The sequence below is a fragment of the Lynx canadensis genome, chromosome X, assembly GCF_007474595.2.
Source record: "Lynx canadensis isolate LIC74 chromosome X, mLynCan4.pri.v2, whole genome shotgun sequence".
NCBI lineage: Eukaryota > Metazoa > Chordata > Mammalia > Carnivora > Felidae > Lynx > Lynx canadensis.
Window position 1 is genome coordinate 41428903 of NC_044321.2, and position 23504 is coordinate 41452406.

The window sequence follows — 23504 nt, forward strand, 5'->3', positions numbered from 1 at the left end:
ACTGATAACCAGCAAACAAACTGAATCAGTAATCAAAAAACTCCCAACAAACAAAAGTCCAGGGCCAGACAGCTTCATAGGCTAATTCTACCAAATATTTAGAGGCTTTTTAAAAAATTAATTGCCTAATTAAAGTTTATTTATTTATTTATTTGGAGAAATGGAGAGAGAGCGAGCGAGAGAAAGCACAAGTGGCGGAGGGACAGAGAGCAAGGGGGAGAGAAAGAATCCCAAGCAGGCTCCACACTATCAGTGTGCAGCCAGACACAGGGCTTGAACTCATGAACCATGAGATCATGACCTGAGCCAAAATCAAGAGTAAGATGCTTAAATGACTGAGCCACCCAGGCTCCCCTATTTCCACCAAACATTTAAAGAAGGGTTTATGCCTATTCTTCTCAAACTATTCCAAAAAACAGAAAAGGAAGGAAACTTCCAAATTCATTCTATGAAGCCAGCATTACCCTGACACCAAAACCAGATAAGACACCACTAAAAAAGAACTACAGGCCAGGGGCACCTGGGTGGTTCAGTCGGTTAAGCATCTGACTGCGGCTCAGGTCATGATCTCACAGTTTGTGAGTTCAAGCCTTGCATCGGGTTCTGTGCTGACAGCTCAGAGCCTGGAGCCTGCTTCAGATTCTGTCTCCCTCTCTCTCCCCCTCCCCTGCTCATTCTCCCTCTCTCTCTCAAAAATAAATAAACATAAAGAAAAAAATGTAAAAATAAAATGAAATAAAAAATAAAAAAAATAAAAAAGAGTACAGGCCAACATTCCTGATGAACATGGAGGCAAAAATTATCAATAAAATACTACCAAACCAAATCTAAAAATACATGAAAAATATCATTCACCACAATCAAGTGGAATTATTCCTGAGTTGCAATATTTGCAAATCAATCTACATGTTACAGCACATTAAGAAAAGAAAGGTTAAGGGGCATCTGGGTGGCTCAGTTGGTTAAGTGTCTGACTTCATCTCAGGTCATGATCTTGCAGTTCGTGGGTTTGGGCCCCACGTCTGGCTCTGTGATGACGGCTTGGAGTCTGGAGCCTGCTTTGGATTCTTTGTCTCCCTCTCTCTCTGCCCCTCCCCCAACTCATGCTCTGTTTCTCAAAAATAAATAAATGTTAAACATTTTTGAAAGAAAAGAAAAGAAAGGTTAAGAACCATATGATCATTTCAATAGATGCAGAAAGAGCATTTGACAAAATACAACATCCATTCATGATGAAAACTCTCAGGAAAGTAGGTTTAGAGGGAACATACCTCAACATTATAAAGGCCATATATGAAAACCCCAAAGCTAACATCATACTCAATGGGGAAAAACTGAGACCTTTTCCTCTACAGTCAGGAAGAAGACAGGGATGTCCACTCTCACCACTTTTATTCAACACAGTACTGGAAGTCCTAGCCACAGTAATCAGACAACAAAAAGAAATAAAAGGCATCCAAATCAGCAAGGAAGAAGTAAAATGTTCACTGTTTGCAGATGACAATATACCATACATAGAAAACCCAAAAGACTCCACCAAAAAATTGCTGGAACTGATAAGCAAGTTTAGTAAAGTTGCAGGATATAAAATCAACATACAGAAATCTGTTGCATTTATATATTCCAATAATGAAGCAGAACAGAAATTGAGCAATCAGTCTCATGTACAACTGCACCAAAAACAATAAGATATTTAGGAATAAACCTAACCAAAGAGGTGAAATATCTGTACTCTGAAAACTATAAAACACTGATAAACTAAAGATGACACAAAGAAATGGAAAGACAATCTGTACCCACAGATTGGAAGAACAAATATTGTTAAAATGTCTCTATTATCCAAAGGACAATCTACACGTTTAATGCAATCTGTATCAAAATACTAACGGCATTTTTCACAGAGCTAGGACAAACAATCCTAACATTTGTATGAAACCACAAAAGCCCCTAAACAGCCAAAGCAACCTTGAAAAAGAAAAGCAAAGCTGGAGGCATCACAATTCCAGACTTCAAGTTATATTACAAAGTGATCAAAACTGTGTGGTACTGGCACAAAAACAGACACACAGATCAATAGAACAGACTAGAACCCACAACTATATGGTCAATTAATCCTGGAGAAAGCAGGAAAGAATATCCAATAGGAAAAATAGTATCTCTCCAACAAATGGTGTTGGGAAAACTGGACAGCAAAATGCAGAGGAATGACACCGGACCATTTTCTTATACCATACACAAAAATAAATTCAAAATGGATAAAAGACCAACTATAAGACCTGAAACCATATAAATCCTAGAAGTGAATACTGGCAGTAACTTCTCTGACATCTGCCACAGCAACTTCTTGCTAGATATGTCTCTGTGCCCAGGGAACAAAAGCAAAAATAAGCCCCTGGGACTATACCAATATAAAAAGCTTCTGCACAGCAAAGAAAACAATCAACAAAACTAAGAGGCAACCTAGAGAATGGAAGAAGATATTTGCAAATGACATATCCAATAAAGGGTTATTGTCCAAAACATATAAAGAACTTATAAAACTCAACATCCAAAAACCAAATAATCCAATTAAAAATGGGCAGAAGAAATGAATAGACATTTTTCCAAAGAAGACATCCAGATGGCAAACAGACACATGAAAAGAGGCTCAACATCACTCCTCAAATCAAAACTACAATGAGGTTTCACCTCACACCTGCCATTATGGCTAAAATCAACAACACACGAAACAACAGGTGTTAGCCAGGAAGTGGAGAGAGGGGAACCCTCTTGCACTATTGGTGGGAATGCAAACAGGTGCAGCCACTTTGGAAAACAGCTATGGAGGCTCCTCAAAAGTTAAAAATAAAACTACCCTATGATCCAGCAATCGCACTATTAGGTGTTTACCCAAAGAATACAAAAATACTAATTCAAAGGGAAACATGCACCCTGATGTTTATAGCAGCATTACCTGCAAAAGCCAAATGATGGAAGCAGCTCAAGTGTCCATCAACTGATTAATAGAAAATGTGGTGTATACAATGGAGTACTACGTGGCAATGAGAAAGAATGAAATATGGCCCTTTGTAGCAACATGGATGGAACTGGAGAGTGTGATGCTAAGTGAAATAAGCCATACAGAGAAAGACAGATACCATATGGTTTCACTCTTATGTGGATCTTGAGAAACTTAACAGAAACCCATGGGGGAGGGGAAGGAAGAAAAAAAAGAGGTTAGAGTGGAAGAGAGCCAAAGCATAAGAGACTCTTAAAAACTGAGAACAAACTGAGGGTTGATGGGGGGTGGGAGGCAGGGGAGGGTGGGTGATGGGTATTGAGGAGGGCACCTTTTGGGATGAGCACTGGGTGTTGTATGGAAACCAATTTGTCAATAAATTTCATATATATAAAAAAAAAATTAAATAAATAAATAAATAAAAACTTAAAAAAAAAGCAAGAAAAGAAAATGTGGTGTATATATATACAATGGAATTTTACCCAGCCATTTAAAAGAATGAAATCCTGCCATTTGCAACGACATGGATGGAGCTAGAGAGTATTATGCTAAGTGAAGTAAGTCAGAGAAAGACAAATACCATATGGTTTCACTTATGTGGAATTTAAAACACAAAACAAACAAGCAAAGGGGAAAAAGAGAGAGTCAAGTCAAGAAACAGACTCTGAACTATTGAGAACAAACTGATGGTTACCAGATGGGAGGTGGGTGGGGGGGACGGGTTAAACAGGTGATGGAGATTAAGGAGGGTACTGGTTGGGATGAGCACACACAGGGTGTTGTATAGAAGTGTTGAAATACTATATTGTATACATGAAACTAACATTACACTGTATGTTAACTAACTGGAATTTGAATAAAAACTTTAAAAAAGTGTGGTACTGGCAGAGGGTTAGATCTATAAATCAACAGAACAGAGTCCAGAAACAGATCCACAAACACAGCCAATTTATTTATGACAAAACTGCACACGCAATTCAAAAGAGAAAAATTATACTTTCAACAAATGGGGTTAGAACGAATGGAATTCCATATGCAAAATAATGACCCTCAACTTAATCCTTACACCTTACATAAAATTTAACACAGAAGAGATCACAGATCTAAATGGAAAACCAATAACTATGAAACTTATAGAAGAAACAGGAAAAAATCTTCATGACTTAGGATCCAACAAAGAATTATTTTTTAATGTTTATTTATTTATTTTGAGACAGACAGAGAGAGAAAGCAGGGGAGGGGCAGAGAGAGAATCCCAAGCAGGCTCTGCACTGTCGGCGCAGAGCCTAATGCAGGGCTTGAACCCACAAACCCTGAGATCATGACCTGAGCCAAAATCAAGAGTCAGATGCTCAACCCAATGAGACACCCAGGCACCCCAGACCCAGCAAAGAATTCTTAAACGTGATGTTGAAATAACTGTGAGTGAAGGAAATAATTCATATATTGGCCATTTTCAAAATTAAAAATTCTTGCTCTGTGAATAACACTAAGCGAATGAAAAGACGTGGCTTGAAGAAATATAGACAAAATATTTACAAACGTATCTGACAAAGGACTTGTAAACAATATACATAAATAACTCTCCCCAATTTCAAGAGCGAGAAAACAATCCAATTTTAAAATGGGCAGATGACAAACTGAGGGTTGATGGGGGGTGGGAGGGAGGGGAGGGTGGGTGATGGGTACTGAGGAGGGCACCTTTTGGGATGAGCACTGGGTGTTGTATGGAAACCAATTTGACAATAAATTTCATATATTGAAAAAAAAATAAAATAAAAAAAAATAAATAAAACGGGCAGATGACTTGATTGAACACTTCGCCAAAGAGGATATACAAAAAGTAAAGAAACATATAGAGGTCTTAAACATCATCAGCTATTAGTGAAACACAAATTAAAGGCATGATGAGACAATAACTATACTACTAGGATGACTAAAATTAAAAATACTAACAATACCAGGGCGCCTAGATGGCTCAGTTGGCTACGTGTCCAACCCTTGATTTCAGCTCAGGTCACGATCAACCTGCTTGGGATTCTCTCTCTCCCTCTCTATGCCCCTCCCTCGCTCATGCTCGTGCTCTCTCAAAATAAATAAATAAACATTAAAAAAATACTGACAGTATGGAAACCAATTTGTCAATAAATTTCATATATATAAAATAAAAAAAAATACTGACAATACCAAATGCTGGCAAAATTGTGAAGCAACTGGAATTCTTATACATTGCTGGTGAAAATGAAAAATGATTCAACTATTCTGGAAAACAATTTGGCAGATTCTTAAAACGTTAAGCGTACAGTTACCAAAAGACCCAGAAATCCAGTATTTATTCTAGAGAAATGAAAACATATGTGCACACAAAAACCTGTGTATGAATATTAAAGTGGCTTTACTCGTAATTGCCAAAACTGGAAATAATCCAAATGATTTTCAACAGGAGAATGGATAAATAAGCTACGGTACATCTATACCATGGAATACCACCCAGCAATAAAAAAGGAAAAGAACTGACAACTTGTCTGAATCTCCAGGGAATTATGATGAGTAAAAATTTCCTCCGACTTAGGCTCAGGTCATGATCTCACAGTTTGTGGGTTCAAGCCCCGCATCAGACTCTGTGCGGACAGCTCAGAGCCTGGAGCCTGCTTCATATTCTGTGTCTTCTCTCTCTGCCCCTCCACTACTCACTCTTACTCTCTCTCTCTCTCTCAAAAATAAACATTTAAAATTTTTTTAAAATTTTTTAAGTGAAAGAAAAACATTGGTTGGCTGTGAGCACCTGTAGGACTTTGTCTCTTGGCTAAATGAGAATCCAAAGTCTGACCGATAAAATTACTTCAGAAAAATGATCTCAAGAAAAGCAAGTTCCCTGACATATTTCATTCCCAAAGGATACTCTGACACCATGTCTCCAGCTCAGTGAGAAATGCTGTAAGAAATATCTGCAGGAGGGGCGCCTGGGTGGCTCAGTCGGTCAAGCATCCAACTTCAGCTCAGGTCATGATCTCACTGCTTCAGGTCATGATCTCACTGCTTATGGGTGTGAGTCCTGTGTCAGGCTCTGTGCTGACAGCTCGGAGCCTGGAGCCTGCTTCAGATTCTGTCTCTGTCTCTCTGCCCCTCCCCTGCTCACTCTCTCTCTCTCTCTAATATAAATAAAAAATAAACATTAAAAAATAAAAAAAAAAGAAATATCTGTAGGAAACCAGCGACTGCATTTATCACTAGGCTGTGGTTGAAGACAATTCCACCAACCACATGAAGACTCAGAAAAGAAATGCCTTGGAAGGCAAACACAGGAAACCTTTACTTCCCTGAGAACTCAGTGCACTCTCTCCTGAGGAGTAAGGTGAACCAGGTTCCTGGTTACGTTTCCCTCTGGCTGCCAGAAGCTCAAAGAGAAATCTGTAAGTCGATGTTAGTATCTGTCACACCCTAATGTCTACATTCTAACTTGGCCTTGCTGTCTCTCATTTTCCCTGATCCTAATGCTTATTTACAAATAATTTCCTATTTTAGGTCAGAGATACCTAAGTATCTTGTCACGTCCATGGAAAAAAAAAAAAAAAAAAAGGAAGAAACCGCATACTTACCTGGGGTTTGGCCATTTCCTGCTTTTCTTGGGAAAAGGCAGAGATGTGTGAAAGCTGAGCTGGAAGAATAGAAAAGTGTACAGCATATGAGAGAACCCATAAGGTTTATATGCCCAGAATTATCTGCCTAGAAATTCCCCTCACACTAGCGGGCCATGAGGCCATTCTGTGGAAGTTTGGGCAACCATGTAGTTTTCAACAACCACCTGTGTATTCTTGACTCTCTTCCTCACATGAGCATCTAACACAAAAGGGCTTTTTTTCTATATATACTTGTGTACTGACCCAGAAATTGTAATTCTAGGCATTCTACCTAATGAAATAATGTATTCTAATGCATCACAACTTCTCTGTAAGTACCTTCACCTCAGCACTGACTTTCTGAATGCCGAAGTTAATCCTGTGACTCATAATAAGCGATTAGTAAGGAAATACAAGGAGTGAAATGTTACAGACCTATTAAAAATGTTTTATGGAACTGTATGCTTTAGTATTTGTATATTTCTCTGTACGTATATCTAAATTAAGTTTTTTAAATGTTAGAGAATAAATTTTTAAGCTGAATCACAGTAAACTTCTAAATGAAAATAAGGTAGGTTATAACATTGCAGGAACCCATTTCAAACTGTTAAAAGTTTAAAAACGCACACCCCGAATACCCACTAAAAACTTGCTAAGAATGGACCGGACATTTAAATGCAGGGGGATAAAAATCAATTCCTTTTGATTTTCTTTTCTTCTATTTTTAATTAATCTGTAATTCAAATGTGTTAGTATTTATCATACACCAAGTAAAATGAACTTTTAAAAACTATCATCCCCATAACGTTTTAAGCCCCATGATCCCCCCAAACCCCGCGGCACCAGGCCTCGCCCACCCCAACCCCCAAGCCCCGAAGTGAGTCCACTCAGGTACCTCTTCCTTCTCCTCCTCACCTCACTGGGGCCGGCTTGCCCAGGAGCCAGAAGGAAGCCTTCGGGTGCAGATTCACTTCGGCTGGAGCATTCACACCAGGCCCCTACGCTGGGGTGTGGGAGAGGGGAGAGGGGAGAGGAAAAGGTGGGGCGCGCCTAAGGAGGCGCCTGATGAGGAGTGCGTAAGAACCCTTAGCGCAAATCACTGTGCCGGAAAACGTGTAAAAGTCAACGTTTAATAAGCCCCATTCAACCCTGACTAGTCCCGTAACTTTGTCCACCATCATGCCCCAGAGACCTTCATTCAATCTCCCATCACCCCACAACTCCCCGCATCAATGATCCTCCCAAATCCCCCTTCCTTCGTTCCTCCAGAACTCCCCATCACTTGGCCCATCACCCCTAGCACTCGCCCTCTCAACCCATCCCCCCTCCTCTTTCTCACCCTCTCGACAATAGATTTTCTGCTCACTGCAGAGGAGACCATTACAAGAACTGGCCCTGAGCAACACTTCCGCTTCGGGACCGACTCGGGCTCCGCAGCCTACAGGGCTGCAGCAGGCTGGTGTGCGCACGCTCAGCGGGGTCTTTGAGCCCGCGTCAGCCAATAGTCACCACCAGGCCCCCTCCCGCCGGCGGGACGCGAAAGAGATGGGGCTGGGGCGCGTGCGCCTGCGTCTGCGTCTGCGCCTGCGCCTCGCCTGCGCCTGCGCCTGCGCCTGCGCGGAGAGAAGATGGCTGCGCCCGCGCGGCTGCTTTGAGGTGGCCGTACCCACCGTGTCTCTTCACCTCGCTGGCTGCCATCACCTATGGAGCAGGTGTTTATTTTGTTCTGCAGAGGCTGTCATTCCTGAGATTTCAAAAACCATTTTCCTTATGGCGGGGAGGGGAATTGCCCAATTAAGAAAAATTCTGGCAGGCAGGAATTTGGTGTCTTGAACCCGAAGGGCAGCATCAGGTTTACAGGTGTAATTGAACAGTTAGACGGGATGCGTGGCAGCATTGCCCAGCGTGCACAAAGGCTGGGAGGTAAGGAAAGGTCACACTGGCTCCATCCAGTGGCTAGAGCTGGGGGTTTGAAGGACAGTATACAAACAAACTAAAGATAAATAAACGGCTACCTAGAACACACCCACCCCGGGGTATAAGGAATGTGTTAAGTAGTGACTGACGAAAGGATGCTTTCTTTGGATGGGCAGGATCGAACTCCTTTCGTTGGAGGTGACAGATACGCTGACCAAAAGGAGCCGGCCACACGAATAGCTGAAGCAAAGAGCTTTCTGGTGGAGGGCACGGCAGTTCCAAAAGCCCGGAAGTGAAACCTAAATTGGTGTGTTAGAGGAACGGAAACCGTGGCAGCTTGTTGGGAGTGTAGGAGGTGTGAGGGTGGGAGAGGTGGGTGGGGCCAGATGCTGTAGGGCCTCCTCTGGCAGGAACAGAGCTCATGCTTCATTCTAGACACAATGGGAAGCCATAAGAAGGGAAAGATTTTTAAAAGACCCCTCAGAAGTAATCAAGAATTCTTGTTGATCGTGAGTCTTGCACCACTAGAACATGAGCTTCACAGGGATTTGCTTAAGCACCTCCTGAATGACACATAGTATTCTAGACGTTGGCAAGGGACGAAGACAGAACTAACCAAACAAACATTTATGGAGACAGTCTGGTTTCAAACACCCACCTACCAGCTTTGTAACCTAGGGCAGAACTCCTCTGTGCTGTTTCCTTATCTATAAAATGGGGACAATGACAAATGAATTGATACTTATCAAGGGTTTAGAACAAGACTTGGCACATAGTAAGTACTGCATGTTTTATTATTATTTAAATAAAAATAGAAATGTATATGCATAAAGGTTTTTTTAGTAAGAAGGAAAAAATGGGGCACCTGGGTGGCTCAGTCGGTTAAGCCTCCGACTTCAGCTCAGGTCATGATCTCACAGTCCATGGGTTCGAGCCCCACGTCGGGCTCTGTGCTGACGGCTCGGAGCCTGGAGCTTGCTTCGGATTCTGTGTCTCCCTCTCGGCCCCTCCCCTGCTCATGCCCTGTCTCTGTCTCAAAAATAAATAAAAACATAAAAAAAATAAGAAGGAAAAAATTAAAAGATAATCTACAGGCTACTTTGGAGAACAGGCCACAGAGGGCAAGGGCAAAAGCAGGAAAAATACTGTGGCTCCTGCCAACAAGCCCAGCAAGTGATAATGGGACTCAGACCTAGCTCAGTATCTCCTGAGTGCCACACACCGTGTGAAGCATATGACATGACCTGCCTCAGACAGTCCCCACCATCTGTGAACAGTCCCATGGCCCCCACTTATCAGATGAGGAAACTGAGTCCCAGAGAGACTCAGTAACTTGCCCAAGGTCACAGAGTTTCCCAGGGTTGGATTCTTAACTTCTACCCAATAATATTTTTTCTTTTGTTTATTCAATATCCCCCAGAACTTTTGGAAAGTATCTGAGGGTCCTCATCCCAGAACCATTAAAACTAACCAAGGAACATTTTTACCAGAAATATAGGTGGAGCAGAGTGCTTGGGTGGTTCAGTAAGTTAAGTATCTGACTCTTGATTTTGGCTCAAGTCATGATCTCACGGGTTTGTGAGTTTGAACCCTGCATCAGGCTCTGTGCTGATGGTTCGGAGCCTGCTTGGGATTCTCTCTCTCTCTCTCTCTCTCTCAAAATAAAATAAACTTAAAAAAATGTAGGGGGGGAGGGTGCCTGGGTGGCTCAGTCAGTTGAGCATCTGACTCTTGATTTCAGCTCAGGTCATGATCTCTCAGTTCGTGAGATGGAGCCCCCAGTCGGGCTCTGCACTGACAGCACAGAGCCTGCTTGAGATTCTCTCCCTCTCTGCTCCTCCCTCCATCTCAAAATAAATAAATAAGCACTAAAAAAAAAGGAAATATAGATGGAGCTCCCTAGCAGACAAAGAGAAAAAACAGAGGAGTAACTCCTATCTCTTGCTCCCTGAAGGATCAGCACTTATCAGGTACAAACATGTCAGCTCTCTAAATGCATTAGAAGGTGGGAAGTTGGAAGGGTTGGACCTGTAGGTCCCATCCCATCCCAACCTAGCCTCTTCCATCTTAGAAGCCCCATTCCCCACCACCTTGTACACACACACCCCTGTGTTTAGGGAGAATCCTTTGGGTTGGTGGGTATTGGGGTACAGTGATTGCCAGCTCCAGAAATGTCCCTAAGGCAGTGATACAGCCCCTCAAAACTGTTTCAGAGTTCATAGTGCACATCCATAAGCTATGTGAGACCAGCTTTTCTGCGCTGAAGAACTCAGACTCCCACTCTTTCCTGAGCATCCTCTGCCATCAGTCCCTGCAGATGAAACCTCCTCATACAGTGGTCTAAGCAGCAGGTAGCTAGGTAAAAGGGTGTGGAAAGCTAACAGGAACTGGTCCCACCACAGAGTCTGTACAATGTGATGCTCCCACCCACAGGCCCCCCACCTCACCAGTTAGACATCATTACAATTGCTCTCAATACACATTTTATCAAGGGGTGCCTGGTTGGCTCAGTTGGTAGCATGTGACTCTTGGTCCCAGGGTCATGAGTTCAAGCCCCACATTGGGTGTAGGGCTTACCTTTAAAAAAAAAACATTTCATCGGGGCGCCTGGGTGGCTCAGTCGGTTGAACATCCGACTTCAGCTCAGGTCATGATCTCACTGTTTGTGAGTTTGAGCCCCGCATCGGGATCTGTGCTGACAGCGCAGAGCCTGGAGCCTGCTTCAGATTCTGTGTCTCCCTCTCTCTGCCCCTTCCCCGCTCATGCTCTGTCTCTCTTTGTCTCTCAAAAATGAATAAATGTTTAAAAAATAAAAAAAATTTCATCAAAACTATGGAAGTGTGGCTAATTGTGAGCAATCATTTTGGACCATAAGGTGGCAAATGAGTTTGTCAGAGAAACAGCACAGGAGCCAGTTTTCTGGTGATCTTGAAGCTGCCATGCTAGCTCTGAACTACCTGAGGGGAAGAGGAATCCCCTTCCATCCTTTTGAAGCCACTGGTATTTGTAGTATATACCATCACTGGTAATATGAATCCTGAACAATAGATCAGTCTTTTCTGTCTTGGCCAATCCGAGTGTCATTAAATAGGAGACCTATGGGACTGGTTGGGGGTGGGGGTGGATAATGGTGAATGAAGGACAAATTGGGAGTGAATGGTAGCAAGGAGAGACAAAGGGTGATGGGAGGGAAGTGAACGAGTAGAGTGGAGTGAAAAGTGGGCAGCGTGGAGCAGCATGAGGAAATGACTGCATTAGATTTTGAATTAATTTGAGATTATGGATGAGACTGAGTAAATGATGGGAAAATGAGGCATGGTCTAAAGTGACAGAAAGTGAAAGTGGAAGCAGACTGAGTGACTGCAGCAATTCAAGGCAGTGAATGTGAATGGAGTTGATAAAGCAGTAGAGTGCAAGTTGTTTTGAGTACTAAGGATCAAAGTGTGAATAAATGATGGTTCATGGAGCACGTAAGAGTGAGAGGTGGATTCAGGAGGAGAGTGGGAGTGAATGGAGGTAACGTGAGGCATAGAAGGAAGAATGGAGAGCACGAGGGACAGAATAAGAGGGACTGAAGATGTATATGTGGTAGAATGTGAATATATGAATCAGGTAGATTTGAGTGGTGACACTATGAGGGAGAAGGAGAATGGCTAGAGGTGAATGAGGGGCAGACTTGGACTAGATAGGGGTGATTTGGGGCTCCAGGAATGTCCAGGGTTCCCAGTTTCAATCAGCCCAGGTGAATGAGCTGATGCATGTGCATGAATGGAGCTAATGTTGGGCAGAATGAGAGGGAATAGAAGCAAAAAGCAGAAGGTGAGTAACTGTGGTTATTATAAGCCAAAGAGAAAGATGAGGGTCACATGGCCCCAAGTGAATGAAGTCGGGGGGCGATGGATGAATGGGGCCCAGTATTAGCAAAAAGTGGTGAATTCAAAGGCAGAGTGTGACTGAATGAAGGTACTATGGGGCAGAATGGAAACAACTAGCCATGAAATCATGAGCCAAACAGGAGTGATAAGTGGGAATGGGGTTACATTGGAAATGAGTTTAAATGAATGAGAGGCAGAGTAAGAGTCAATGGAGTCAATGAAGAGAAAATGAGGAATGGGGGTGACCAAGCACAGAATGAGTATATATGGGTAATTTGAGCTAGTGTTTGGGAGTATTACAGGGCAGAGTTCCAGGAAACGGGGGTAACAAGGGAATAGTATTTGAGAGAATAGAGGTGAAGAAGGGGCAGAGAGTGAATGAGAGAAAGAATGAGGCCCAGAGTCAACTAACAAAGCTGAAGGATGGGCCATGTGAGAATGAATGGGTGTCATTTCATGCACTGTCAAGAAGTGGAGGAGAAAGTAGAAAATGAGAGCCTGAGAGTGAATTGAGGTGAAGGAATATGATGTGAGAGAACTGAGGTAATATAAGGAGAAGGTTAAGAAATTGTGATAATATGAGGCATAGTGTGAATGAATGTAAGTGGATGAGAGACAGTATAAGTGAATGGGGCAATAAAAGAACAAGAATGGAGGTGGAAAATTAGTAGAGTGTGCATATATATGTAATGTGTCATGTGTAATACATAATGCAGGGCAGAGTGTGATTGAATGGGGGTAATGTGGGACAGATTCCAGTAAATTAGGATGGAACAATGCATAAAAGTAAAGGAGGAGCCAAGAATGGGTAAATGGAGGTAATGAGGGTCAGAAGATGAGGGCATGGTGGCCATATTGCGCAGAGCATGAGAAATCGAGGTGGTAGTAGACACGATGTAGTGAACAGAGCTGACTGCTGAGCAGAGTAGGAGGAATGGAGGCGATGAGGGGCAGAGTGAGTGGATATGGAGGTAATCAAGTGGTACAGCATGATTAATGACAGCAGAGTGTAACAGTGTTAAGGAATGTGGGGGGATGTAGGCTGATAGTGAGGCCCAGTGCCTGAGTCCTATCTGTCCTTTGTGTCACCAGTTCCTCTCTTCCTGCGTCTCTTTGTGACATCTCAGGGTTTCTCCCTGTTTTTGTCTCCTCCCATCTTTATGCATATGTCAGTATCTTTCTCTTTTCTTGTGTGTATGTCTCTAACAGAAATGGCACTGGGAAAGGCGGTGAGGTGTCTAACCCTCTGGCTTCTCTGTTCCAGAATCTATTGCATAGCCATTTGCTCATACAGCCCAGAGTTCCAGAATGCCCTTATTTCTGGACATAGCAGGGTGAGTCTGGAGCAAAGAGTTGGCCAGGAGGGCCTGTGGGTGTTATAATGAAGGGCTTTGTTACTGTGAAGGTCACCTTAGCCATGCTTATGGCTGCTATTGTGGATGCCAAGATCTATGAACGCTGTGAACTGGCACTGAAGCTGGAGAGGGCAGGCCTCAACAGCTTCAAGGGCTACACCGTTGGAGACTGTGAGACCCCAGCTGCCCCAAGTCCCACCTACACCCCGAGCTGCCCACCACATTTAGACCCAGTCCCCCCTTTGTCATTTATCACCTCCCCAGCCCAGGGCATGATCCTCTCGGTCACCCCATGACTGACTGTGATGGCTGGTTTAACTTACTCTAATGTCATTACTATCATTACCTTCACAACAATCATCCTCATCTCCACCATCAATACCATCACTACCATCAAAGTCATCACACATACTATCACCACTGCCATCACTGATATCTCACCAGAATCACCAACATCAAAACCACCACACCAAACCAAGATCCTCACTCCCACAACTGAGATGACAATGATCCCTGTCCCCTCTCCCTCATTCTACCATCCCCTATTTCCAGGACCCATGCCTACCTGATACCTATTCCTTATTTGACCCAGGGCTGTGCATGGCACACTATGAGAGTGGTTTTGACACTTCCTTCGTGGACCACAATCCTGACGGCAGCAGTGAATACGGCATTTTCCAGCTGAACTCTGCCTGGTGGTGTGACAATGGGATTACACCCACCCAGAACCTCTGTCACATGGATTGTCGTGGTAAGGCAGCACTGGGGACACCCTGAACCCCTGCCTGCCCCACTGCCCAACACACCAGAATGCAAGGCTGTTAAACCATGATCTCTAGTAACAAACAGAAAAATGACAGGGAAAGGAGCAGAGTTGCCTGGGCTGTTAAGAGACACCATCCTGTATCCTTACCAACTACATTTAGATGTTGTCCAGGTCAGGAGGGCTCAGAACTCCTATACCTCACCCAGAATGGAGGCTGCAGTTTTCTGTGACTCAGGAGATAGGAAACGTAGCTCCATGCAGAATGGAGGGGGAGATGTTCCTGATTTGTGGATGAGGTTGTTCAGGCCCTGGGGGAAGAAGCAAATATCTGGCTGTAGGAACATAAATAAGTTACCTTCATGCAGAAAGGAGAGAACTTTCCAGACAAGAGTGTGGTGTTATTGAGGACAAAATTTAATAGCAATAGTTGTTCAGGGTTGGCCAAAATGGTGCTTGAGGTCATCCAAGACAGTCCAAAATGGAGACTGAGGTTACTGAGGGCCAGACCAAATGGAGGTTGAGGCAGCCCAAGTCCTGCTACAGTAACAGGTGAGGTAACCCCAACAGGATTGGCCAGCTTGAAGGTTGAGGTTGTCTAACACCGGCCACCATAGAGGTTGACGTTATCTAGGACAGGGTAACATGAATAGTAAGGCTTTTCAAGACTAGCTAAAATAAAGGTTAAGGTTCACTTTGAGTCAACATGGAAGTTGAAGTAGTCCAGGATCAGCTATAATGGAAGTTGAGGTCCTAGACTGGTTAACATGGACGTTGGAATTATTTATAACCAGTCAAAATAGCAATTGAGGCTGTTCAGGACTGGTTAACACTGTGGTTGAGATCATTAACCTGTCAGAATGGCAGTAAAGGTCACCCTGGTTGAGCAGTTGAGATCATCTGGACCATGATGGCTGAGGTTGAATGGAACTAGTCAACATGGAGATTGAGGTCATTTGTAACTAGTCAAATGGGAGTTGAGGTTATCCAGGATCTGACAACATAGTGTTTGAAATCACCAAGACTGACCAACCTTGCAGTTGAGTAGCTTTCCAACCAGCCAAGATGGTGGTTAAGGTGATGTCAGACCAGCTGCCATTGCAGTTGAGATTATCCATAACCACGCAAAATTACAGCTGAAGTCATCCAGACCTGGCCAACAAGGAGTTTGAGGTCATTAGGACCAGCCAATATGGTGGCTGAGGATATTCATAACCAGTCAATATGACAGTCAAGTTCATCCAGGATCAGTCAACATGAGTTAAGGTTCTACAGAAACAGCCAACATAGTAGTTGAGGTCATTCATAACCAGCTGACAAGTGAATCAAGGACAGTGAGAATCAGTCAATGTAGTGATTGAAGTTATTCAAGCTCCCTGGGCCCACCATACACTGTCACCCTGTCCCCAGTGCACCAGATCACTATATCCCTCTCTTCTTCCCCTCCTCCCTACCAGACCTGCTCAACCACCATCTTCTAGATGATATCTTGTGTGCCAGGCAGGTGGTGTCCTCACAGAATGGTATGACTGCTTGGTAAGTTCATGGAGGTGTCTTGGACCCTGGGGAGCTGGGATAATGGCACTGCCACCCCACAAGCCTGTCCACTTCATCCTCCCTCCCTCTCTTCATTTCCCAGGGATTCTTGGATCCGGCACTGCTACGGGCATGATTTATCTGAATGGCTCAAGGGATGTAATATGCATGCAAAACATGACTCAAAGAAAATTAAGTCATGACTCATTCCAAGAGATAGAAATTTTATTTTCTCCTTTCTTTTCTTTCTTCTGTGGATTTAATAGTGCTATCTAGATTTAATAGTGCTATCTATAAACAACATAAGAGGCCTCGGATGCCCAGCTCTTCATTTTCCCAATGGAGGTACCCCCATTTAATCACTTCCTCCGGATCACTTGGGGTGAAGGTAATAGCATAGCTTCTCCTGGGTTCAAATACCATCTTTACTACTTACTAGCTGTGTTGCCTTGGGCAAGGCATTTAATTTCTCTGTGCCTCAGTTTCCTCATTTGCAAAATGAGGATGATAATGGTAGTAACTATTTCATGGGATTATTGGGAGCATTAAGTGAATTAATGTTTGTAAAGCTCATAAAGTGCTTCATACACAAGGCAGTTACAGGTCTGGAGATAGAAGGGTGGCATGAGGGGCTATGAAAAGTGGCTTCCCTTAAAAAAGCATCACCCAGGGCACCTGGATGGCTCAGTCAGTTAAGTGTCCAACTCTTGATTTCAGCTCAGGTCATGATCTCACAGTAGTGGGATTGAACCCCCACATCAGGCTCCGTGCTGGGTGTGGAGCCTGCTTAAGATTCTCTCTCTCTCTCTCTCTCTCTCTCTCCCTCTACTCCTCCCCCACTTGCTCTCTCTCTCTCTCTCTCTCTCTCTCCCTCTACTCCTCCCCCACTTGCTCTCTCTCTCTCTCTCTCTCCCTCTACTCCTCCCCCACTTGCTCTCGCTCTCTCTCTCTCTCTCTCTCTCTCAAAAAAAAAAGCATCACTCTCACTCGAAGTCACTACAGGGTCTTCAATTAAGGTAGATACAACTTCTCCAGGGAAAATAAGATTGGTTCCACTTTACATGAGAAGATCAGTGGGAATTAGTTGAAAGTATTCATACTGTCCTGCATCTTCCCATTCTACACTCAGCCCCCTACTCCCTCTTTGACCGTAAGTACCCTAAATTTCAAATGATAGACTGGGAATTTAGGCCAGGAATTCAATGGATGCCCAAAGTAATAATTTCTTTAGACAGAATACCTGGATTTTGGTCTGTGTCTTGGGCAGAGAATTTTAGGAATTTAAACTTGCCATTCTTTCTCTTTGTACCAGCCCCATAAGAAGCAGCCACTCCTGGTCAGGGAGCGGGGGGTGGGGGGAAGCAGTCCCTTATGTCTTTTGTACTCTTTGGTTGGGGGTGGATACTCAGCTACCCAAAGCCTTGTTTTCAGTGTTTACTTTATCCAAGGTAAGCAGATGATCATTAAAGCAGATATCCACCAATGTAAGAATGACCAAGCCCCCTTCCTTAATGCCAACTTGATTTCCCCTGCCTTTGGCCCCAATCAGATGACCAAATTTCGCATTTCCCTGGGGATCCATCCATAAAAGGTGCCGTCACGCTGGGTACCAATTTTTGTATTCATTAAAAGCAGCAGAAATAAACTCTGGTAGACAAGTAAAAAGCAGATCTCCTAAAAGCGTATCAGGTAGTTCCATAGTATTTCTGGAAAGACTGAATTCATGACCAAGCCCAGAATGGGGCAGGCGGGAGGAGGTCCACACATAGAAATAAAGCCAAAATCTTGACTGTAGAACAGGCTGGAACAGAAATACTGGCATTATCAACTGTTACTACTTCTGGAACCTGGATTTGATGCCCTAGTGTTGTTTTCTTTACATTATTCTGATTATGCATCCTTTCTAATAACTTATAACATTTATAGTATATTTATAATCACTGTTTCTTTAGTGGTTATCTTTACATCTGTAACTTTGGTTACAGATATCACCTGGTAAACCCTTTTTTTCTTGTGGATGGCACTTATTCCCTATCATAGGAGACATCAAAATAGCTATTCTTAATAGATTTTATAGGGGTGCCTGGGTGGCTCAGTCAGTTAAGAGTCTGACTTCATCTCAGGTCATGATCTCATGGTTCATGGGTTCAAGCCACGCATCGGGCTCTGTGCTGAGAGCTCAGAGCCTGGATCCTGCTTCAGATTATGTATCTCCTCTCTCTGTCCCTTCCCCATTTTCACGCTCTCTCTCAAAAATAAACATTCAAAAAAAGTTTTAAATAGATTTTATTATTTTTTTCTATGAGAGTTTGGTATTAAATTTGGAATATTTCCCTCATATCAGTCTCAGGGGACTATGTTTATTGAAATTAACTAAATTGGGTTCCTCTTGATATCTGTGCCCAAATTTACAGTGAGGTTTGGCTTCCAGCTGAAGCCTCTCATATATTCAAGGCCCTGTAAACTTAAAAGACCTCTCTGATGTAAAGTAGTCATTCAACATACACCCATGATAGCAAGTACAGAGGGCAAGTTTTTTGCATCAAGATCTTGGCTCATGCTATTCCTTCCTCCTAGAATATTCTTACCCCTAGTCTGGCTGGCACCTCATTTTCAGATCTAAACTCAAATGTCACCTCCTCGGAAAGACCTTCCCTGACCATCTTAGCTAAATCAGGATCCCCTCCCAACCTGCCTTTTTCTTTTCATTTGACTTTATGAAGGATTTCCCATGTTCAGTTCTGTCCCAAAGTTTCTCTTCTTTCTGAGGTCTTTAATCCATGATGACCTTTAACCTCTAGAAGAAAGTTTTTCTCCTATTCAAGAGGAGTCAGAGGGTTTCTCTCCTCTGTGGGTTCTCTGGTGTACAGTGAGTTTTGGCTTCTCTCTGAGGGCTCTCTGAAACTTATCACACGTATAGGGTTTCTCTCCTGTAAGAATTCTTTGATGTATAATAAAATATGATTTCTGGGAGAAAGCTTTCTCACGTACATTACACTCATAGGGCTTCTCTGCTATGTGAATAATGAGATGTGATTTCTGGAAGAATACTTTATCACATTCATTGCATTCATAGGATTTCTCAAATTTCTCTCCTATATGAGCTCTCTGATGCAATGTGAGATAGGACTTCCAGGAGAGGACTTTTCCACATATAGCACATCCATCAGTTTTTTTTCTCCTGCATGGATTCTTTGATGTCTATGCAGTGTTGATTTCTCTCTGAAGGACTTGCCACATTACCTTCAAAAGGTTTGTCTCCTGAATGCGTTCTCTGATGTACATGGAGAAGTGCCTTCCTTTTTTAATTTTTTTAATGTTTATTTATTTTTGAGAGATAGTGTGTGTGTGAGTGTGTGTGTGCGCGCGCACACACGGGGAAGGAGAGAGAGAGGAGACAGAGAATCCCGAGCAGGCTTCACGCTGTCAGCACAAAGCCAAACACAGGACTCAAACCCACGAACTGTGAGATCATGACCTGAGCTGAAGTCGGACCCTCAACAGACTGAGCCACCTAGGTGCCCCACAGAGATGTGCATTCTTGGTGAAGGTTTTTATGCCTTCTTTACATTCATAGGGTATCTCTCCTGCATGAGTGATCTGATGAAGCAATAAAGAGTGAATTCTTGCTGAGAGTTTTTCTACATTCAGGAAATTCATAGGTTTTCTCTCCAACTTGTGTTACATTATGCTGAACAAAGGCTGGGTTATGATTAGACCTTTCCCACCCACATTATAGTCAGGGGGTTTCATTCCATTATTTTTTCTCATGCCTGCCATGAATTAATAATTTCCCACATCCATTACATTCATAATACCTCTGTGTTGCAAAGCCTCTATTGTGACTGATTAAGCCTAAATTATCTTTAAAACTTTTCCCATAGGATATACATGTGCATATATATATATATATATATATTTCATGACCTCGCTCCTTAGTCACCTTTTTCTCTTTAAGGGCTATAGCTTGCCTCAGGTGTCTGCTCCAGTTTTTCTGGTGCCTCTTCAGCTGGTCAACTTGCCCGACTTCTAGAAAGAAGAATAATAAACCATACCCTGTAAATATACCTTTTGTTAGAAGGATAACTCTGATAAGGTTGACTTGTTTTCTTTTAGGTACAGATACCAGGCAGAAAGAAATTCCAAATACATGTCTCCTATACTCTGAGCTTGAGGGAAAGAAAGCACACATTGCTCTAACAGAAATTGGAACAAGAAAGGAACAATAAATATAAGTGACTCTGTTTAAGAAAAATGCCTTCAAATTGAGGAAAGACTGTGAAAATAGGTTTAGAGAGCCATAAATAAGAAAAAGGATTTTGAAAAGGAGCAGATCCAGGAGTTTGAGGGAGGGGACTCAAATAGAATGGGAAGAATCTTTCAGGAAGGCTGAAAGCAATGAATGTGACCAAGAGAATGAGCAGAAGTACAAGGCAGATTGTAGTCTGGTTCCTCACCACTTCATTCCAAGATTACCATGAAACAGCAACCCACAAGACTAACAATTTGGAGTTAACAGAAAAAGTTCATATGCTTAAGGAAGATATTTCCCAGCTTTTAAAGATATCTGTTCCTCACTGACCCACTGGGGTCTTACTCATCATCTCCATCTGTCCCTTTCTTATTTATCTGTATAAGTCAAGCTTGGAATTTCTCTCTTTATGATCCAGAGTCCTCCCTTCTCCAAACAGGTAATCACATCTGGTTTGATAACAGGATACCCTGCTATGGAAATGATATATGATTTGGGCACACCCATGTGGGCTTCAGGGCCTCAGAGTAATTAGGAAGTACCTGTTGATAAGCATAAATTTCACATGAGAGATGAAAATACACTCTGTTCAGTATAAGAGGGATTAGGAACCTTTAATCCCTGGAACTTGAGGTCAAAGTATTGAAACACTTCAGAGATGTAATGTTATCCTATTTGGTACACTGTAAATTACTCAGGGAAGCCATCCTCACACACAGTGACCACATGACTATAGTTCTATGGCATCACATCTCTGTAAAGTGTACACCGAGAGGAGTCCAGATGATTCCACTCCTCCTGCGTGAAGTCCATAGCCACATCCTCAAATGACACCAATCCCTGGAGTTGCATACTTCTGTTCAATAAGTTTGATAGAAATTTAAATGATAATATATTTTAAGATAAAAGGAATATTCTTCAGAGAGAGGCTACTGTTTAATAATTTCAAAAAAGCCTTCTCTGAGATGTTTGCAATACCTATCGCTAGTGAAAGGGCTTTTATATTCTAGAAACCATAAAGAACTCCTACAAATCAAGATGATAAATACAAGCAATCCAATAGAAAAACCAGAAAAATATGTGAACAAATACTTCACAAAAGATGATGTCCAATTGGCCAATAAATATATGAAAAGGTGCTCAACAGCTTTAGTCATCAGGGAAATGCAAATTTAAACCACAATGAAAAAAGTTAGAGAGGGAGAGAGCCAAACCATAAGAGACTCTTAAAAACTGAGAATAAACTGAGGGTTGATGGGGGGTGGGAGGGAGGGAAGGGAGGGTGATGGGCATTGAGGAGGGCACCTGTTGGGATGAGCACTGGGTGTTGTATGGAAACCAATTTGACAATAAATTTCATATTTAAAAAAACGCACAATGAGATACAACTATATACCAAGAGAATGGCTAAAACTAAGACCAAAAACCCAAATGTTGGCAAGGGTGTGGAGCAGCCAGACTCTCATATATTGCTGGTGACAGTAAAATGTAAAGTAGTATAGCCACCTTGGAAAACATTTTAGCTGAATCTACTAATGCTGAGCATACATCTAACCTGGGACCCAGCAGTCCCACTCCTAGGTATATATCCAATGGAAATGCACACATATCAAGACATGTACCAGAATATCCATACAAGTATTATTTGAAATAGCCAAAATGGATAATCAGCTGTAGAATGGGTAAACTGTGATATATGTATACCATAGAACAGTACACAGTAATGGAAAGAACAAACTAATGATACATAAGATAACAAGGATGAATCTCAAAAACATTATGATAAGTGAAAAAAGCCAGACACAAAAGAATAAATGTATGGTTCCATCTATATGACATTCAAGAACAGGCAAAAATAATCTATGATTATAGCAATTAGAAAGAGGTTACCCATGAGTCAGGGGTTAGTGATTGGAAGTGGCATGAAGGAGGCTTCTGAGCGGCTTCTCACTTTCTGTTTTCTTGATTCAAGTACTGGTTACACAAGTATTTCCAATTTGCAGTTCATGAAACTATACACATTATACACTTTTCTCTGTATGCTATGCTTCAATAAAATGTCTACCAATGTCTACTTCCAAAATTTTTATCTAATATTTCCACAAAAGTTTTAAAAATAGTAAGACAAAGATTTAAGAAACATGCAACTCTTGATCTCGGGGTTGTGGGTTCAAGCCTCATCTTGGGGCTTAAAATTTTTTTAATTAAAAAAAGAAACCACAGGAAAAAGACCAATGTATGTAAAAGAACAATTCACAAAAAAAGGAAAGAATATGAAAAGCTGCTCCACCTCACTGCTAACTAAATAAGCACAAACAAAAGAAATGAGATATCTTCAACTAGCAAATGACAAGGATTAAAAACATGACAAAAGGATTAGAAAGGGTATTTTCATTCAGAGATAGAGCTAGAGTATTATGGTAAATGAAATAAGTCAGTGAGTCAAAGACAAATACCACATGATCTCACTCATATGGAGAATTTAAGAAACAAAACAAAGGAAAAAAAAGGGAAAAAAGAGAGCCAAACCAAAAAACAGACTCTTAACTATAGATAACAAACTGAGGTCACCACAGGGAGGTGGATAGGGCAATGGGAGAAATAGGGGATGGGAATTAAAGAGTACACTTCTCGTGGTGAAAAAAAGAAAACAGAATAAAATAAAATAAAATGGAAAAAATAAAATAAAATGAAAAAAATTAAAAATAAATAAAAGTATTGAAAGCAAAATATAATGAAGAAAACAAAAAATAAATAAAAAATAAAATGTCTCTTTCCTCCAAAAATAAATAACATGGAATAAAATAAAAACATGACAATAGGATTAGAAAGGGTATTTTTATTCATTACTAGTGGGAGTATAAACTTTCACTAACTTTTCCAAAGGCAATTTGGCAATGTCTTTGAAAGTTCAAATGCATGCCCACCTTTTGAACCAAAAATTCTAGAAATGCTCATCACAGTATAAAAAGACAGGACAAGAAAGGTTACTGCCATGCCATGCATCGTGGCACATACATACAAGGGAAAAACATGCAGCTGTCAAAAACGTCTTGATAGTGAAATATCTTCCAACAACAAGTATTCATGGAGCAAGGACTATCCCAGCTAAGCAGGTAACCAACTCTGCAACCCCATGCCACTTGCTTATCCACTCTGGGACTCAGTTTCCTCATCAGATGTGGATA

At 42.0% G+C, this 23504-nt stretch overlaps 2 protein-coding genes across 5 annotated transcripts in view; one reads left to right on the forward strand and one right to left on the reverse strand.

Moving 5' to 3' along the window:
• Nucleotides 1–8171, reverse strand: part of ZNF182 (zinc finger protein 182) — a 31070-nt gene extending 22899 nt beyond the window's left edge. The window contains exons 1-3 of one of the 4 annotated variants that reach the window (XM_030305562.2): nucleotides 7958–8171; nucleotides 7534–7621; nucleotides 6598–6656 (exon numbers count right to left, since the gene is read on the reverse strand). In XM_030305562.2, the coding sequence (XP_030161422.1) occupies nucleotides 6598–6612 (15 nt within the window). In that variant the 5' untranslated portion in view covers nucleotides 6613–6656; nucleotides 7534–7621; nucleotides 7958–8171. Of the gene's footprint in view, nucleotides 1–6597; nucleotides 6657–7513; nucleotides 7622–7957 lie in introns of all 4 variants that reach the window. The other 3 variants (XM_030305563.1, XM_030305565.1, XM_030305564.1) reach the window with 3 other exon arrangements.
• A 5620-nt stretch (nucleotides 8172–13791) lies between these two features.
• LOC115507816 (sperm acrosome-associated protein 5-like) lies at nucleotides 13792–16277 on the forward strand. Its single transcript, XM_030306315.1, has 4 exons — nucleotides 13792–13936; nucleotides 14358–14516; nucleotides 15986–16064; nucleotides 16168–16277. The coding sequence occupies exons 1-4, from the start codon at nucleotides 13792–13794 to the stop codon at nucleotides 16265–16267; spliced, it is 483 nt and encodes a 160-aa protein (XP_030162175.1). The 3' UTR covers nucleotides 16268–16277.
• Nucleotides 16278–23504: the final 7227 nt, after the last annotated feature.

What these genes read in the sequence shown, in the direction of transcription:
- LOC115507816 (XM_030306315.1), top strand. Translation starts at nt 13,792, where the DNA reads ATGAAGGGCTTTGTTACTGTGAAGGTCACCTTAGCCATGCTTATGGCT. An exon ending in GGGCTACACCGTTGGAGACT is followed by an intron (nt 13,937 to 14,357) that starts GTGAGACCCCAG and finishes TATTTGACCCAG; the next exon opens with GGCTGTGCATGGCACACTAT. An exon ending in CAGAATGGTATGACTGCTTG is followed by an intron (nt 16,065 to 16,167) that starts GTAAGTTCATGG and finishes TTCATTTCCCAG; the next exon opens with GGATTCTTGGATCCGGCACT.